The 19,864-nt window shown below is 35.7% G+C and overlaps 1 protein-coding gene across 1 annotated transcript in view; it reads left to right on the top strand.

Moving 5' to 3' along the window:
- Window positions 1-19,864, top strand: part of MAGI2 (membrane associated guanylate kinase, WW and PDZ domain containing 2) — a 1,506,415-nt gene that overhangs the window by 879,235 nt on the left and 607,316 nt on the right. The window contains 1 exon segment of the mRNA XM_037836511.1: window positions 11,813-11,932. Coding sequence (XP_037692439.1) covers window positions 11,813-11,932 — 120 coding nt within the window.

Raw genomic sequence — 19,864 nt, 5'->3', positions numbered from 1 at the left:
ACAAGTCTAGGGAGACAAGAGCATCCTCAAAAGCCTAAGGTGGAGTGGGCAAACTAATGACACAGGTCAAATCCAGCCCACGCCCGCTTTTGTAAATAAAATTTTATTGGAACAAAGCCATACTCATTCATTTATGTATTGCATGTAGCTATTTGCACCTAAAATGGCAGAGTTTACTAGTTGCCACAGAGACGGTATGGCCTGCAAAGCCTAAAATATTTACATTCTGGCTCTTGTAGAAAAACTTTGCTGACCCTGGCCAAAAGGAACAGTGTGAGACTAACTGGGGAAATACAGATCTACTTAACTCTGTTCTAGGATGATAAACATGCACACATTGTTGATTTTTGTATGGATTCATTAATGCCCCACCACCTGTTTGGCCAGCCTTGGCCTTAGTAGTTTTCTCAAATACCAGAACTTTCTAGCCCTTCTTCTGAACAGCAGTTCTTGACACTTAGGGTTTAAAAGCCGGAAGACTATCACCCTAGCAAGTATAAACTCTCCAGCTGCCTGTTCTACTTTGAAGAGGCTTCGGGGCTTCTGGACTGATGGTATTCTCATCTCTATTTTATGCTTGGTCTCAGTTAAACTGGGCAGGTAAGATATTCTTATTCTCTACAAGGAAAAGGCAGGGTTTATCTAAATCTACAAACATTTTCTGTAAAGAATCTGGTATTTATTTTAATGGCTCACTATTAAATCAATCTTTCTTATCCTTGAAGTACCTTAAATAATTCTTTTAAAATTACCTTAATTTTTTTGCATTTTAATTTATAAACATCTCTTAGTATCTAATGATAATTGTACTCCTCAGAAACAATGATTTTGAGGAGTCTATGAGCCAAAGATATTTATTTGTAACAGTATGGCTTTATGGTATAATAGCAAAATTTCCAAGCTCATAGTTCACATTCCTCTTCTTGGTATCACTTTTTATTTATATTCTGTATTACTTTTTATGTACTATCCCATAAAGAAGGAAGGAATTAAAACCACAGGGTCCTGGGGGTGTATGATAATTGGAGAGAAACCAAGTCCTCCTTTCTCCACCTTTTATCCTTTAAACATAAAGGGTCCCTGTAGATCTAGGCTACAAGACCATGGGCTGCACGTCTGATGTTTAAGTGGCAAAAGGCAGAAATAGTATCCTGGCTTTTCTTTTTTCCTTCATGGCATAAAATAGGCTGCTCAGTGACTTTCTACGTAATTGTGTTTTCTTTTTTCTCTGAATGCCAATTATTTGAATTGATCAAGTCACTTGTTTTTTTCCTCTTTCCTTCAATTTCTTGAGTCCATACAACTCAGCATTTGATGGCTGCCCACAGTCCTTCTGGCCTGAGTGGGAAGAATTGCCCTACCTCCAAATGCGAGCAGAAGTTTCTACACATGACTGCTCACTAGGACAGAGTTTGAATTAAGCGCCTATCAATTGTAGCTGAGTATATGAGTATAATATATTCTGCTATAATATGATAGTATATTTCTGCTATAATATTCCCTAATTCTGTAATATTTTTTCAGAATAGGAAAATTAAGTTGTGAATGTCAGTTCTTTTTCCATCAACTATATAGTCAGAAATAGTGTGATAAACCATCAACTAAGACAATAGCCAACATTGTGCCCATGAGATGTTCCAGATGCACAGGGGATTCTCCAATTCAAGATTTCTAAAAGGAGAAAAAACATCCCTAGTGGGTACCCATTAACATTTCCTCATTCCCTCCCATCCTTCTTACATTCCTTCCCTCATGATAGCTTGACATGTGTGTACTTGAGCATCTAAATAAAGGAAAAACAGTTGATCACTCAACTGACAGGTGTTTCAATGTTTTGAAATCCCTGAATGCTTAACTGCCTTCTAACTTCATCTGGATTTTCTGGAGTTCTATAGACTCTGCATTCCGTGGTCTACCTTGGGCACTTCAGAGTCTAGATGCCACAGAGACATATAGTGATACTGAAAGTTAATGTCATTGCAAGATTCTAATAGTGATAAAATGATAAAATTATGGCCCACTAAACCTATGCAGTGAAGGTTGAAGAGTAGAGTGTAATTGCATTACTCAGAGGGCTGGTGGTATCTGTGTAGCCTGGTTCTGGCCAGATTAATTTTACATGAGGAGAATATAAAAGCTTCAAACTAAATATATATTGTTTCTATTAAAAGTCACTGATCTTTCCTTTCTTTAAGCTTGGTAGGTAATTTTGAAACATTATCTGCTGAATAATAAATTAGGGACTCAAAAATCCCTTTTTATTAATCCTATGAAGTGCCAGATATAGAACAACTCTAAATTAAGAATTAAAAGCAAAATTCAAAAATAAATCAGTTAGTAACAAAAGGACCATTCATCTTCTTCCATTCTCTTAAAAAATTAATGAAATTCAAAATCTTGAATTGCTGTAGTATTTTTATCAGTGGAAGTGTATTCATGTATCCTAGAGTTAAGTATGTTTTATCCATGTACTATGAGAATGAATCAAAGGACCAAAAATATTTGTTATCTAGGAATCTGATTTTACGTGGGTGAATCATTTTATCTATTTTTGCCTCTGCATCCACAAGTTGTGGATTATTTTCTACTGGGAATACATCTGAGGTCAAGGCAGAATTTTTATGAGGAAAATAATTTGTGCAACCTGGATAGCAGCAATCTCAGTGTTGGAAAAGGTGAACTTTGGTGTGAATGAAAAATAAAATTTAGGTTCTTAATTCTTAGTCACCAGAGTACTGATGACTGAAATGCTGTGCAGTTATGAAATCATTCACTAGCTTTTCCCCCATGTATGCACATGTTTGTGTCAGTAGTCAGTGATGTCTTGGACCTGTCAGTATTTGGGCATGTTGATTTAGTGTATAAGCCTTAACATTAAAAATATATATGCATTCATCGACTTCAAAAATGAGCACCCCATGCATTGCCTGTATTTCTGGGTATCATGGGTTCTGATTTCAAGTGATAAAGGAAGATGAAATAAACTTTAACTCTTAAATGAAATTTCCCACTTCTACCTCTCATTTACTCTAGCTTTTACACCAGGGACATAATTGTGTGAGTGAAATTGTGAAATCAATAAAAGGATATGTTTGTCTAAGTAATTTGTTTTATGGGTATTAATTCCACAATGTCCAATCCTTTATTTGATTGGTCTAGTTTGATTGGTATAGTTGTAGGCAAGCTGTAATTTAACATCTAGTGAATCAGATAATTTGGTAGAGGGAAATAATAATAGGTACAATTTCTTACTTATTAGAAATCTACAAATTTTTCATTTGTGTCTTTTCCTTTTTCTTTTTTTCTTTTTTTACATCCCCTAGAGTTTTTAATACAAGAGAACTGCAGTAGATAATTTTTTTTCTTATTATATTATCATTCATCAGTTCTGGTGAGATATATTCAAGCCTCAAATGATTTTCAGAATTTAAGCCAAATTTTTGAGCATATGGGCTCAAAATAGTTTATATTACTTAAAGAATAATGAAAGTTATTCATGAGCAGACATGAATAGAGATGTGTCCATTATTTTCCAAATTCATTTAACTTCAAAGAGAACATTCCACTAACTATGAAAAAGAAATGAGCAATAGTGTAGGAGAGTACTGTGTTGACCCAGCATGGTTCCCACAACCCCGTTTGTCCACACACCAGCAAATAAAGAATGGCTCGTGTCCTCTGAACCCATCCATGGCTATAGATTACCATAGGCCCAATGCCAAAGGCATGGCCCCCATGCTTTGTGAATTGTTGTTATTAAATTAACAATGAAATTCAACACTGCTTTTATACGGGATTTCCTGAAGTAAGAGTGAGGTTAGAGCAGTAGCTCTTAATTTGTAATTTCTGAAACCACAATGTCAGCATCACCTGGGTACTTGTTAGAAATGCAAAATCTTTAACCCCATCCAAAACTTATTGAATCAGAAACTGAGACCCAGCAATCTGTTTTTAATAAGTCCTCCAAGTGATTCTGATGCATATTATGTTTTGAGAAACCCTGGGTTAGAGTAAGATGCTGTCTCAATCCATACAGTTAAAATGTAATGCAGTAATTGAGAGCATATGGAACGTTAGTCTGAACCTTTCTATCCAGAGAGATTCAAGGAGAGTTTACTTCTTAATAAAGATCTCTGTTTCTGAAAAGTACCTAACATTATTGGTATATGCAAAAACAACTTTAAATAATAATTGACAGCTTGCTATTTTGGGGAGTGAGTTTTGAAATAATTACTATGGTTTACAGCAACATACTGTTAAGAAAAGAAGTCAGAATTACTACTGATATTTTGTAAATGGATTTGTTAAATCTTCCATATTTTATATAACATGAATAGTGTTTTACTGAAGCCATGAATGATTTTTGTACCAAATAGGTGCTTAATTGAATTAAATTGCAGGTTTTACTTTCTAACCTTAATTCATTCTACCTCATTGGTTGATATGAAATATATAAAATTCATGTTGATTTTATCTATCACGTAAGAATCAAGGATACAGCTATATTATTTTCTGTGCTTATTTTACCTCATACTTCTGGATTTATATGAATGCAAATGAGTGTAATACAACACAATGCGTAGGATGATTGTGTAATAATTGATTAGAGGCACTGGCCAAAGGAATTTCATAAATATTTTCATTGGGAGCAAATATGGAGATGGTGTTAATACTTGCTAATGAGTAACTGACAAGCTAAAGAAGCATCTTAAGGAATCTAAGGGGTAAGTTAATTAAAGGTTGACTCTAGGAGAAGTCATCATAGCTGTCAAGATTTATTTTCTCTAGCTTGCAGTTCAGAAACACCAGGCATAAAGAGGGAATATATTCAGAAACATGCCTAAGGACAGAATTCAGTTTCTCAGATGTTCACACAGTGACCCTTCTGCTTAGAACACATTGACTCTAACTGATCAATTCCAAATCCATTTTTTCAAGCAAACAGATACTGGGTGCCTGCCATGTTCCAGGCACTGTGGACCTTTCAGAACTTCATAATAGATCACAATAACAATAGATGACTGTACTGAACCATCATCTAGGTAGTAATACTTTACTGTACCTGTAAGTCAATGATTTTTTTTTTTTTAACAAAAATTAGGAAGTATCAGAAGGTTGAGGGGGTAAACATGCTTTAGAATTACATTTACCATAAATGTCATGCTAATTTTATTCCTAAGGCAAACGAAGCAATGATCTTTCATTTAACAAGTAGAAGAACAGTAACCAAAAAAAAAAAAAAAAAACCTCCTTTGGCACCCCCAGTTGCCATGGTAACAAAATGACAGGTGGCCTTCATGTGCTTTCACTGATATCAATAAATATCTAACAATTTCTGAGCAAATTCATTCTCTTTAGACTTGTCTTTTGAGCAGAAGTACTGTATGCTTGCTTTATGTCATGAAGGAGGTGTTATTCATGCAGTACTTAATTTAGCAATTAATAAAGAAGCTATTTTTTAAAGAAATGAAGCAAGAGGAGATGAAGCAAAAGCTCAACTTAGTAGCATTTCTTCCCTTTCAGTTCTAACTACAGTATTTTTCATTTGGAGGATTGGTCTGGAAGACAAAAAGAATGAAGTACGTGTACCATAATTTGATTAATAAAATTTATTTGGACTTTTCTATATACCACTTAAGTTCCAATATAAAATATAAAAGCAATAAAAGAAGTGGAACTTCTACCTCAGCTATATGAGAAATCATCCATATTTTCTCATTTAATCTCCCTCTTCTCCATCCTATTCCTAATGCTTGGTGATTACTTGTTATTACTGTTGAGTCTTGCTTCACTGTCACCTTTGTATTCATAATCTTTTGAGTCAGGATGCAAATATAATTATTTCAACATAAAAATAAGGTAATTAATCCACCTTAACTATTCTTCCAATCTAGATGTTAATTACCTTTCGCTGCAAATTACCATTGTACAAAACTTCATTACATTTCACATGTATTTGCCTTATTTTTAGAATCAGATTTCTTTCCAAAGGAGTAGTCCAGTTGTTACCAATTGCCTTCTCTTCTTCATTCACCACCTTGCCAATTGATTTAACACCAACTAATATCCTTTTCTTCTTGGATACATAGATCTAAAATTATGATTTCTTGTTCTTGTTGTCTAAGGTGTTATTCCTGCTTATAAAATTAAATTAACCACTAATCTACTTTTATGAGCACTTTCACACTTTTCAAATGATTCAAAAAACAGCAAAAGAAAACCAAAAAACCTTTTTGCAACCTAGTCCATAGGCTCTCCCTCTCTTATGTGTCTAACAAAAGATGAAAGGACCTTTGTAAGTGCTGACTAAGCCATTGCGTCCTATCTTTAGGAGTATAATCAAGAGAAATGGATTTATTTCCATTTGTGTCTTTAGTCATAAGAACTTTACCTTCACAAGAAGCTGAATGAAGTTAATTGACTTAAAACTTTGATTACAGTAGATTCCAAAAATAAGATATTATTAATGATATTTGTTGGGATTACATTGCTTTTAGTAGTATTTGAATATTACTAGGGAGGAATTCAATTATGTTGCCATGGTGTTCATGCTTTTACTTTTTACAGTGCCCTTTCATATCTATTATTTTCCTCATTGCATAATAAGAAAACTGATGATCAACTAAATGGTGTTTAATTCAGGATCACTTACCTAAAATATTAAAAGGAAAATGGGATGCAGATGTCCTGAATTCCAATTCTAAGAACTTTTCCATCTCAACGTGCTTCCACCTTTTTTCTTTAAAAGGGAGAGGTGATATGTGTATATCTGTGTATGTGCACATGTACCACACATTAAAACCCATCATGTACTATCATATTTATGAGTCCTATGAAAATAACTTTGAAAGTTCAAAAATACTTGCATTGGGCACCAATGTGTTAAGCCAGCTGATTTAAGCTAGGCCAAGAAATAAGTGAGTAAGTGAGGTTTCTTTTTAATAATTTAGTTATCCCTTCTAAAATATAGCAGGACTCTTTGTGGATCTCCTGTTGCCTTCCAGAGGTCCCTAGGTGAGCTGCCTTTCTCTCCTGGCACGCTTGCAGCCTGCAGCCTACAGCCATGGTAGCTCTCTGATTCCCTTCAGGTCCTTTTCGCAGTCTCTCTCTCATCCCTTCAGCCTTTTGCTCTGGATCGTCTAAGCTAACAGTGAATCTCAGTTACTTGACTTCATAGGTTCCAACGGCCTGATTTCATGGTCAATTAATAGCGTTATCACTTTCTAACATTATACATAACTTATGTTTTATTATGCTTTTTATTTATTCTCTGCTTCTCTCTGTTAGACCATAAGTTCCATGAGAGTAGAGATTCTTTTCCTTGTTATTCAGTGATATATTCCAAGTACCTAGAAAAGTGCTTGGCACATAGTAAGTGCCCAATTAATATTGGTGGCAAGAATACACGAAAAAACAAAAACTATCCATGATGTCATCTCTGCTCTTTTAGACAACAGTACCTAACTTATATCCCTTTTTGAGTGCTGTATTATGTGCGATGCTTTGTTTCAAATATACAGTAGTAATTATCTCATTTATTCCTCAAGTCAGCCCCATGAAGAAGCTACTGGTTTTATCCCCATTTTACAGATAAGAAAACTGGAATTTGTGATGATAAAGGCCCTTGCTCAAGATAATACTGATAACAAGTGGTTGAGTCCCCAAAGCACAGGCTGTTTAATTCCAGAGCTCACACTTTTTTCTACCATGGCATACATTTTAAAGGTAGTTTGTCTAAGCCAAAGAATGATTCTAAAGAGAAAAGAGAAACACACTTGGCAGACCAAAAAGGAAGGTATTTTATAAGAAGAATATCCTTAAAGTTTGTCCTCTCATATGTTCTATCAAGGAAAGTTTATCTAAAGAGACTGCTACCTGGCATAATAAGAGAGTTGCCTTTTATTATGAATAACAGAATCTGAACTTTCTCCGACTCATTTTATGTTTCAGTATTTTCCAGTCCATACCTTTTTCAACCAGAAATTGGGTAGATAAGCCCTCTGGAGAAGGGACGTGCTTGTGTGTTTTACCAGGGCCAGTGGAAGAGCATAGGATAATCTGAGAGAGGGGAGGCAGGTGCCAGGACAGAGCCATCGCCTGCTTCAGTAGGGTGGTGCTTAGAACAAGGACAGTGCAGGGGGAGGTATGATACTGTGGAGTTACAGGGCCTGGAATTTGCCAGATGTTTGAAAACAAAAGAAAAAAGCAAAGCAAAGGAAGACTGATTCAAGGGCGTCAGAGAAATTTTTGAGCTACAGGTCTAGAAAAATGGTGGCAACTGTAACACAGGAGGAAGATGGAGAAAATATAAGTTTTCATTGTGATATTTCTTTGAAATAGTGAGTCTCATTTGCCACCTGGGAGTCCACATTAATTGTGAGGATTCAAGAAAGATATTTCCAGACGTGCAAGTCTCAAACAATGTCCTTTGACAGGAAGCTTCTGACAATGTGCTCTGCCAAAATGAGGGAGTAAACCACCAAAAGAGACATGGAGTCTGGGAAACAGAGGATACAACACAAGAATGAGGCAAAGGTAACCCCAGGATGATGAAGAAAGGTGATCGCAGGAAGGCAGCTGTGTGGTAGGCCAGTCCAGTCCAGATTGGAGCAGGTCGGAAAGATCTGGAAGAAATTTCCTTCTTAGGATAAACTTGATGGAATGCCAGATATATCTGGATATTTTGAGAAATTTATCTAGCCAGGAGAGTGTGAAGATTGACTTTATGATTAGTACCTGGAAAATTCAGGAATTGGAAAAAATATTAAATCTAGGTTAAACAAAAAGTTATAAAAGAAGGGAAAAGTAGTCATTACACTAACACTTCAGCTGGGAATAGATTTACATAATGTAAACATGAAATAGTAATCTAAACACAGTTTTGTTCTATTGGGAGAATGGGAGGAGTAAAAGGGGAAGGAGTGGTGTGTGTGGAGGGTAGAAGTGTGGGCAAAAGGGAACTAAATCTTCATTTTATTTACTGGAAAGCCAAGAAATAATGACTGAAGTGAAAAAATAATGTCATAAACTATTTCAAGATACAGAGCAAAGCAAAAGAATCATAGGGGGGATGGTTAAGAGGGAATTTTTTTCCTATAAGTCTTGTAAAATAGATTGACTCTTTAAAATATCTATATACATAACTGGTAAAAAAAAAAAAAACCCACTAAATTTTGAAAGAAGGCAGAGGTGAAAGGATAATTCCAGTTAAGGGTTAGGCTGGAAGGAAAAGAGATAATGCAGGTAAGGGAAGTGGTGAGTAGGAAATTTAGGGGATTTGATTTAAATTAACTCTTATTTTAACAGAAAGAATGATCCATTACCTTCTGTTGGAGGACAACACAATTGAGAGTAGAAAAAAGGCAGGAATTTGGGGCGAGAAGACATGTATAAAAGGATTGTCAGGCAGCAATAGGATCAAATTGACAATACATAATCTGAATTTGTAGGAAATTCCATGGTTTTCTGCAGTGACTGCAGCCTGTGAATGGAATGGCCAGTATGAACTTGGGGCTTATTTAGAGCCAAGGAATAATGAGGGCGAACTAAAGGAAGAGATTCTAGGTTGTTCCAGTCCCTTGGTAGTTAGGGAGGCAAGTGAAGCCAGATTTGGGGAACATTAGAAAAATCTGGATAGATCAAAGGATGGAGGTTATAACTAGACAGAAGAACAGAATAAGAAAAGAGGATGGGAGATTGATGTCAAAGATGGGAATTTCAAAGTTTGAAAGTGTAGAGAATTCTGCAAGCAACAGTGAGACAGGCAAGCTCCCAATCCAAGCAGGCAGCCAGCATCAGGCAGGTCACCAGCAGCAAGTGACATTGATCCAGCAACTGGGAGCCCGAAGCACCAAAAGTACTGACAGTCCTCCCAGAAAGAGCATAACCGCAAACATGGTCACTAGAATTTGTAACAGGGAGTTACTCCAAAGACATCAACAGCTCTGAAAATCACCCTGGAGCACGTGACTCTGTTCTCATATTGTGCTGGGAGTGCTTTGCCATACTGTAAGCAGTTAGTCAAAGTGGGGAGCTTCTGAAATATGCAGATAAATCAGTAAGGAAAATTGAATCTTTGTATGTGATTTTTTTCTTAATGATTAGAGTGTGTTCTAAATAAACAGAATGACAAATTGATTGCCAAAAACTATGTTAATGCATTTTTAATTCACAAAGGTTAAGTGCATAAAAGTCAGGATATTGAAAGTTAAAGGTTCTCATAGAGACATTAATTTGACAACATTATGCACGCTAGGTGTGGGAGGATTATATTTTATAGCATAATAGCAGTAGGAAATATTGCAAATGTGGTACAGTTAAACAAAATAATATAACAAATTCAGGGGGAAGTCATTAAACTTCATTATGAAAGAAGATTGTTTTGCAACCCCCAGTGAAGAGCTGTGAAAATATAATTTTAGAAAATAATGCCATCAAACCTTAAAAGATATTTTCAGTGGAAATTGTTCATGTTCACCAAAAATCAATTTCCCTAGCACATTGTGAATTCTGATATTAGTTCTTGCCTCTCATTTGCAGTCCAGATTTGATCCTAATGGACCAAAAGGAGAACTGACTACCTGTTTTCATGGCCTAGTTGATTAAGATTTTAAGTTCAGAGAATAAAAGCAAAATTTAAGGGTTTGAAATACTTCTGATTTAGTCTTTCAAGAAATTGAAGATTTTAAACATGAAGAATCCTAACAATCAATGTACTAACTTGCTTGTATATTTGATCTCTTTCTGCTTACTTTTTGCTTGTATACATTAAAAAAATTCTAACCTGACCACACGGAATGCCTTTTGTAGGTGGGATTGGGAAAGAAGGGAAGGAGCCGGAAGCATATCCAGGGAAGGAAGTGGACCAGAAAACAAACCTGCAGCCTTGAATATGTCTCTGTTCCTGCTCTTACACAAACTGGGCAGTGGGGCTGGAAGCCCCAGCTCTCCGTAGACCTTGACTGAGCCACAGGCTAAGCCTCTGCAGCTCCTGTTACCCTGGCCCCATGCAGCTACATTCATTCTGTAGGGGATGCTGGAAGCCAGCGTGGTAGATCCATGCAGTGACCCCTAGCAGGGTGTCACCTCCCAATCCAGTCAGATTTCAGGGCACTAATGGAGGAAGGGTGGAAGGCCATGTAAGGCAGATAGTGGAGAGCCTATCCAATTAGATATTACATTACTAGCATTATAATTACTAATTCAAAAGTAATTGTCCTAGTTCAGTTACTATTTAATTATTTAATTTTAAATAATAGTAAAGATTTTTGTGATTCTTTTGATCCCATAAATGTTATTCTTTGGTGCAGAATTAACAAATGAAAACCAAAAAACACCTCCCTCCCTCAACAACCCATTGAAAAAATAAGCAATTATGAAAATAGAAAGATAAATTGATGTCTTAATAACATTTCCATTTTCCATTATAGTTCATGTCATAGCACAGCAGTCTACAGAACAATACATGTCCATTCATGGAGTGAAATTTGTAAATGCCTGAGCTAGCAGACTCCTGCCCCCAAACCACCTCTTTAGAAAGGGCACAGTTGTCTAAATTTTTGCTGAAACCCTCTGTAGCCACATTCCATGGCAATGAACTCTTTATAAGCTTGAGGAAGAAAATGCTTTGTATGTTTACTTTAATCTTTACCCCCTGCTATTTTCTGTTGCCAAACAAACAGAAGGACAAACGCAAACTGCCAACTTGCAGGATGTACAAGCAAGTGCTATTGAATATTCAGAAGTATGGTGGTATTTCTGAAGTTCAACAACAAATCACTTAGAGTCTTTTGTTTAAATTTTTCTTATTCAGGCACCACAAGGCCACATAAGGAGGGTGAGGTCCCTGGAGTGGACTATATTTTCATCACCGTTGAAGACTTTATGGAATTGGAGAAAAGTGGTGCCCTCCTAGAAAGTGGGACCTATGAAGGTGAGCACAGTTTTACAACTAAACCTATTTCTTGTTTCATCATATTTTTCTCATTTGCTTGAAATGCATTAGCAGACCAGATTACCAAGGTGCTGCTTTTCTTGATTTGGGGCTTATAAAAGGTAATTTTCAAAATATATTTCCTAAAGAAAAGTTAAAATATATCTGGATTAATTCGTGTCTTGAGTGCTGAGAGAAATGTAAATGTAGATACCCAATGAAGTATCCTTGTGTCTCCTGAGGCAAAGCTGTGTTCTTCCAGATTAAATGATGACATCCCTAGGCAGAACCTAAAAAAGTACTTGGGGTTCCAGTTCTGTCATTAGCTCTGCATGGCTTTCTGAAGATTTCTCTTCTGAAGACCCTCTACCTCTCTGGACTTCACTAGCCTCATATGCAAAGTGATGTGGTAGGATACTATGATTTGCAGATGAGCTTCACAGCTCTGCCACAATAGCAAATCTCCTTGTATACCTGAATTAAAAACGAGCAACAAATCAAAACAAAACCCTCAATGAGGAAGTATGTTTCAGTAGAAAGCACTGGCTTTATCACTTACCTCCTATAAATGTTATGTAACTCAGTTACTATCTCTGAACTTCAGTAGTCATACCTGTATAATACCTTGAAAAATACAAATAAAGAACAGTATGTTGAGATGGTAACATTTATACATTTGGGTAATATTTATAAGCATGTAGTTTATGTCCAATGTAATTATATATCTGTGTACATACCTAATGAAATTTTAAAATAAAATAACCCAAAGAAAAAGACGTAGAAAACACTTTTCCTTCCTACCTCATGAAGTTATTCTATGTGTAAAGCTAGTGTATACATTACTCCTGGGTTCAAAGATGAATCTGTTTTTTGCTGAACTGCAATGAATAGTGAATGATATTTTTTAAAATCTATAATATATACATTGCTGCTTAGGTCATCAAACACCTGAGATCTACCAACATCAGCAGAGAAGCTGGCCCTGCCATGTTAACACTTTGTTCCTCCACCTCATCCTCATTTACTTGCTGATATTCAGTGGACTTTGGTTATTCAAGAACTAGTATTTTGAGGTTTTTAGACAGAAGTATTAAAACCACTTTCATTGCTTAGCACTTCTAAGGCAACTTAGTGTAGGCTGAGGCAGTTGCTTTTTGCCACATTTATAGGAAATAGGCAAAATACCCAGGAAAAGGAAAAGGTTTTATGTGTTCGTCCCATGTATTGTTGATTTTGTCAAAAATGAGTGAAAAATAGAGATTGGCCAAAAATATTTTAAGTAAAGAAGGCTGTGTTGATAATATAAACTGTCTTAAATTATATATGAAAATAGCTGTCAGTATAACTCCTGGAAATAATTAAATCAAACAACTCAGAGTAAATACACAATAAATTTTGAATAATATTTTCCTATGTTTTCCTAGATTTGTGACATTATTTAGTGACATTCATAAGTTTGTATGTCTGTCAATAATTATGTATTGTATCTAATTTATTTAAATATGTTATTTATGTAGCAAAGAACCCAGGGCTTAATATACGGGAGTGTTCTAATAGTAACATGATTAACAATATGCTTTTTTCCTTTTTGTTTATAAAAATACTTTTTATAAACTGTATATAGGCTGAAAAAATCAAGCCAAATGTTCATGTCAAGTTTTTATTATTCTCATGCTAAACTAGATGTTAGGAAATTTAATATCAGCATTTAAAAATAGGGCATACATTTTATGTTACAGTTAAATTTTGAAGGTAATACCTTGAAATCATTGAAACATAGCCAAGTTTTGTGATCCCAGTGTAAGTTACCCTGAATCCTCTTCAGATATCCTTTAAACTGCTGAGTTTAGTTTTTTGTGTTTGGTGCCAACTTGCTAATCACCCTAGTGTACATATCGTTGATAATTGAATAACAAGGCTGATTTACATCTAAGACTTTGGGAAATCAATAATGTTGCTTTTCCAACACATGGTTTGTATTTGAATAAATAAGAATCTCTATTCTCAGGTCAGAAGCAATAACTATCTGGGTGGATACCCAAGGAGCATTCTTAAATCTCAGGATCTTCAGATTTTCCTGCAACTAGAACCATTCTAATAAAATTCACTACTTTTTCTTAAGTGTTGGCCACAAACTTTAGACTTAGGGATACCACTTAAGGTGTTATTTTTTTAAAGGAAATCCATGGAATGCCTTTTCTGTTGTTGGTGCTTTTAGAATATCAGAATAACAATTATGCACTACTCAAGCAGGCAAAGAAAGACCTGAAAGTTTTTATGTTTGTCAGATTTTCATATCAATCTCTTGTAAGGTTTCTTTAATACACGCTCCCTTTCCCCATGTTATACACTCCCCCTTCTACAGTATTTGGGTCATTGCTCCTTCCCTCCTTGCTAGTGCATTCTCATGCCTGCTCAGTACTCTTTAGAGTCCTCAGCCAGACTAGAAAATCCATGTCTGATATTCTGTGAATACATCAAAGAAAATAAGAAGGAATCAAATTGCTCTCAGCATTAAGGTTACAGAGCTTCTATTAACAATGTGGAATCCTTAAGACTGAAAGGAGTTCCCAGCACTCAACCTGCAAAGGAGAATAGTAAGACCACTAATGCAACTGGAGGGAGAGAGACAGCCCCTGCTTCCTCTTGCCCATCTTAAATGCATCTCAACTTGGTGTATTTCTTTTCAGGGAAATTGGGAATTCCTTCTTTTTTTTATTAGCAAAGGTCAAGGGAATCCTCTAAAAAATATCTAGATAAGCTTCTCGTTGAAGGGAAAACCACTTTTATATTATCACTGAGCTTCATCCTTACCCCTCAGTTTGAGAATGGGAAATCTACCCAAAAAGTGGTTATATAGAAAAATATATTATTTAAAGCATCTTTCAGATGTATACATTTTTGTCTCATTGTCAGCTATTCTTTTTTAATCTCAGTAGGCAGATGTAGCTCAAATGGAGTTGGTCCTTTGCTTAAAAATCAGATAGAAAATCCTGGATTGCAGTTCTGCTTCTTAGAAATGGGCTTAAAGTCCTTGGTCTAAAAGAGCAATTCTTTTACTTACTGGAGCGCATGAAGAAGGACTTAATTTGCATCAGTTATGATCCACAGATATGTATGTTTTAGTTTCCTGACTGCTAAAACAAATACCATACAATGGGTTGGCTTAACAACAGGAATTAATTGGCTCATAGTTTCAGAGGCAAGAAGGCTTGTTTCTACCTGGGGTCAGTATCTTTTGGATGACTGACAATCTTTGGGGTTCCTTGGCTTTTCTGTCACAGGCAATGCACATGGCAGTGTCTTTTGCTTTCTCTTTTGGGTTCCATTGACTTCCAGCTTCTGGCTGCTCCCCATGACTTCTCTCTCCATCTGACTTTCACTCTGCTTATAAAGGACTCCAGTAATCCAGATTAAAGCCCCCACCTGATTTAGTTGAGTCACACCCTAACTGAAGTAACATCCTGAAGAGGTCTTATTTGCAGTGAGTCCATCCCCACCAGAATGCAGACCAAGACCAAGAACATGTCCAAACTAGGGTATACAGTTCAATCCACACCATGCCACACAACCCTAGGCAGAACTTTAACTGATACTTAAAGTCTTTCTTCTTCCCCTCACCTGTTTCCATCAGTGCCTCATTCAGTTTGCTATAGAACAACTGCCAGATGGCTTTGCGTGTAAATGCCCCATAAGAACTTGGCTGTGTTGATGACCCACAGATGTTGGCAAAGGGACTTTTTTCCATGACTTGAAGCCTAATGTTATGTCTGTAATTGTTATTGTTCACTGCTCTGCTGCTTAGAGAAAACCTCTGTTTTTGAGAATTTGCTTTTGTTTGGAAGTGGATATTATTGCCATTTTTATGGCATATTTTGTCGGCATTTCTTGATTTGTAATTGGTTTCTCTGCCAAAATGAGCTACCTATGTAGTAGAATTCAGTGAGATTTTTATAAGCCTTTTTCCTTTTAGAAAACTATGTTTATTCATATCTGAGGTCTAACCTTATGCCCCAAACTGACTATTAGTCAATGGTACTCTGCCAACTCATCTCAATATCCCATTTTCTCCTTATCTGGACATTTCAAGAACATAGTCGGGTATATTGATCAATCAGCCAACAATTGAATATGGATTCTATTAACAGTTCAACAGCTTATTAGCTACTCGGTGCTTAATACCCTATGAGCCACTATTAGCCCCACCCCCAAGTTTGCTATAATATAATTAAAGAATTAGAGTTAACAACTTAGAACAGCCAGATTAATGGTTTTAAGTAGAAATGGCTTCATCTATCCACCCCACTCAGAAGAATATCGATTAGTGACAATGGACCACAGTGTGGGCTGTTTGAAAACAAAATAAAGTGAGCTATCCAAGGGTGAAGGACTCTTAAACTCAGAGCACTTTGTGAATGCAATTAGTTGAACAATCACATGGTTACTACCGCTACCTTCTGAACAAAACGAACTCCTATACCTTTAGGTCAGGATAAGTGGTCCTCTTAGGGGATGAATTTATGATTAATAGATCAAGGCCCAGTGACAAGCCTGACAAGTAATAGGAACAAAACTGAGAAACTTCGTGTCACTACTGAAGATCTAGCTTCATCTGAAACACAGACCACAGAGCTCTTTGGGTGAATGAAGACAATTTCCTTATAATTAAGGTCACATGCAGGGATAGGTGAGACACCAAACAGGTGGAATTGAATGAGGAGGTTTGGTAATCTAAAGGCTAAATACTTTATTAACAGCCTGGAAAGCAGTGGTTTTCTTGGGGATGTCCAAAGTGCTGAATTACCCAGGCTCTAAATCAGTGAATCTGGCCTTACCTACTTCTTCCAGTTGCCTGGAATGTTACATTCATGGTTTCACTGACTGCACACCAGTTGTCTGCCACAGCCTGTGTTCTGAAAGTCATAATTAACTAGTCCCTAGTCCCTTGAACTCTGCCTGGACTGACTCCATTTAATTCACCAATTGAGATCATCCACAGTCATGTTCCAAGCAGCTCTTCCATTGTACCAGCCATTAACTTATTTTATTGTTGTAGTTTCACTGTGAAACAAAGCTATTTTTCTATCTACTGAAGAGTCTGCTAGCAATTTTTAAAGTTTAATGTTTCCTTCAAATTGACATAATTCTACAATTGCCATGATTTTTATGACTATCAAATCAAGAAGACCATTTTGTTATTTGGATATCTGACAGAGTATAGTGCAGTAGGACACTCACCCTCACCTTAATGCAGTGGTTTCTCTTAATCATGGACCCTAACCTCTCTATGTAGAGGAATTTGAGTCTACAGCACACCTTTTATTAAGAGAACTGTGGAATTCAAGTTTTCTCATGTTCATATATGAAACAATGTTGTACTTTCTGAGGTAGCACATGGAATCCTATGCAAAATAAGTATTAAGTACAGATAATTTTGCAGAAAATTAGCTAAAGTCTTTGATGATGAGAGAAGAGGTACAACAAATTTTATACAAATTTCCATTTTACTTCACTAACTAAAACCAACCCCATTTTTTAGCATGACCTTGAAGCATTTATTATTGAAATTTTGAATCTCTATTCCCAGTTAAGATAGCATTGGGTGATAAAGAGATACTCATTCCAAGGAAAAAGATATCATTGAAACTAAATAGTCTTGAGAAACACCAATCTTCCAAAAGCCCAAGTTCTACTTATTGAAATGTAAATAATATTTCTGAAGGGCTGATCAATGCTTAAACTGATGCTGAGATTGTTGTCATTCCAGGAGACTGAAATGAGATAAAATTTCATTTTTCCTTTTCCCTTGTGTCATATTAGAAGAAAAAAAATTTTTATACTATGTAAGTAATAACCTCCCTAATACCGGTAGATTCTGGGAGCTTGCATTTAAATGGGTCCAGCTGTTCGTACATATCCAGATTGTAGCATTTTTCTTTTGATACTTGTTTTTCTTTCTTTTGGTAGGAAGAGTCTAGGCCATATGTTTGGGTGTACATATTAGGGACACTGAACGTCTACACATTAAGTTCACTAAATGTTTATTTACCCAGTAGATGAAATCACATTTAGTGAAGTTTTACTCCTTTGAGATCTTGAAATGCCAAATTTTTTGTAAGTGATTCAATTTACATTCAGAGCTATTGAAGAAGAGTGTATGATTTTTGCATTTCCTTTGCTTCTTTGTAAGACACTAAGACTGGAAATGTTATTCTGCATTAAAATGTAACAAACTTCTACTTTGGTTTGGGACTTTTGTAAGCTCAGCCTTTTCCAAAATACACAATGAAAACACCTATTTCTAAATATTTTTCCCAGAAGAGACTAAAAGGAATGACCTAAACAATTTATTAACTATTAAATTAATTTATATAATATTAACTTAAGACTACAGGCAAAGAAAATGAAATGAATCATTCACTGCCACCTAAACCACGATACTAACCAATTTTACTATTAGTTCTCTAAGTTTCTGTTCAGTTATAGATGAAATGAACAGGAACAATGTTTGGGGGCTATATTGTTAAAATAAGGCCAACACTCATGGGTATAGGACTTACTTCACTGACTCTCTCACATACCAAAATAGTATTTGGTCAAACCTAGGGTGAAGGAACCTAATTCATTCCCTTTAAGTGCATGTCTTTAATTACAAATATTTCCCAACTCCTGTACATCCTTCCTGGTAGTTTTTATCTAAGATAAACTGAGACTCCACCTGAAAAAATTATCATGACCGTCACTGAGTCAGAAGAAAAACTGTGTGATCAAAAAATTGACTTATTTTCTCAGAACAGTGCTTTTCTCTCCACTGCTTCTACAAACAGAACTTATTTGGCTTTACTTATTGTGTGAATATTTTTAAACCCTCTGAGTTGTTTTTCTAGGTAGGCCAAAAACATAACAATGTTAGTGATAAATATTTCATAAAGTTAAGGTGTGTATTGCTGCAGCTATGAATATATATTGAGATTAATTCACTGGCTCTGACAATTTAGTGACTTTTATTTTTTTAAATCCATTTTTTTTATTGTGAACGCCAACATACATACGTAACACTGATAACATTCAAAGTACAATTCAACACGTAGCCAGAGAGCAAACTTGAAAGAGCGTCATGGGTCACAGTTCCACAACTTAAGCCATTCCCTTTACTGTAAAATATAACATACATACAGAAAGGTGGCAACTTTTGATGTACAGCTCAACAAGCCATTATATAGGTAATTTCAAAAATTGTGACTTTTAAAGACACTAAATTGACTCTTCTCATTGGAAGCACGCAAGAGTCTGGGTAAATTGGTTACAGCCTTTTTTTATATGAGGCCCCATTAGGTTTTCCCTGAAGTAACATCACCATAATGATGATCCATGGCTCTTGCATGTTAAATCTTAGATTTTACAAATGGTCCTTCATAAAACAAAAGATTTATTGACCCCAGTGGTTTTCAGTGGTGCCTAACTGAAAAGTGTTTTCAGAGACTTGGTCCACAGTAATGATTTGAAAACTGTAACCTAACATCCTTCTTTACAAAAGGCATTTTTGTATCTGAACTTCAAATCAGAAAAGGAAAACTTCCTGAGATATTACTTCCTTACATCTTCTATATTCCTGATTTGAGGGACAGAGAAGACTAGAATCTGGTTGACCTCAGCTCTGTTGTTTCTCTCAGGAGGAATAAAAACTATCAAAAATAGAAAAAGCAATGCCCTAATTTTTATTGCTACACAAGTACTTTATTTAAGAGAGCATTGATCTCAATCTCTAACCAAGTTTTACTGGATGTAGATGGTTTTATGAATTGCTTAATAAAATGAAACTTTTATTCAGACTTTGCAAAAAACTCTACTGAAACTTTGAGGTCTTCATTGATCATGCTGCACAGAACACAGACATGCTGAGTGGTTTGACTAAAAGTTATCAATTGATAG

Source organism: Choloepus didactylus, chromosome 5 (assembly GCF_015220235.1).
Source record: "Choloepus didactylus isolate mChoDid1 chromosome 5, mChoDid1.pri, whole genome shotgun sequence".
Taxonomy (NCBI): domain Eukaryota; kingdom Metazoa; phylum Chordata; class Mammalia; order Pilosa; family Megalonychidae; genus Choloepus; species Choloepus didactylus.
The sequence above is the reverse complement of the archived record's forward strand: the minus strand, read 5'-3'. Positions and strand labels throughout refer to the sequence as shown.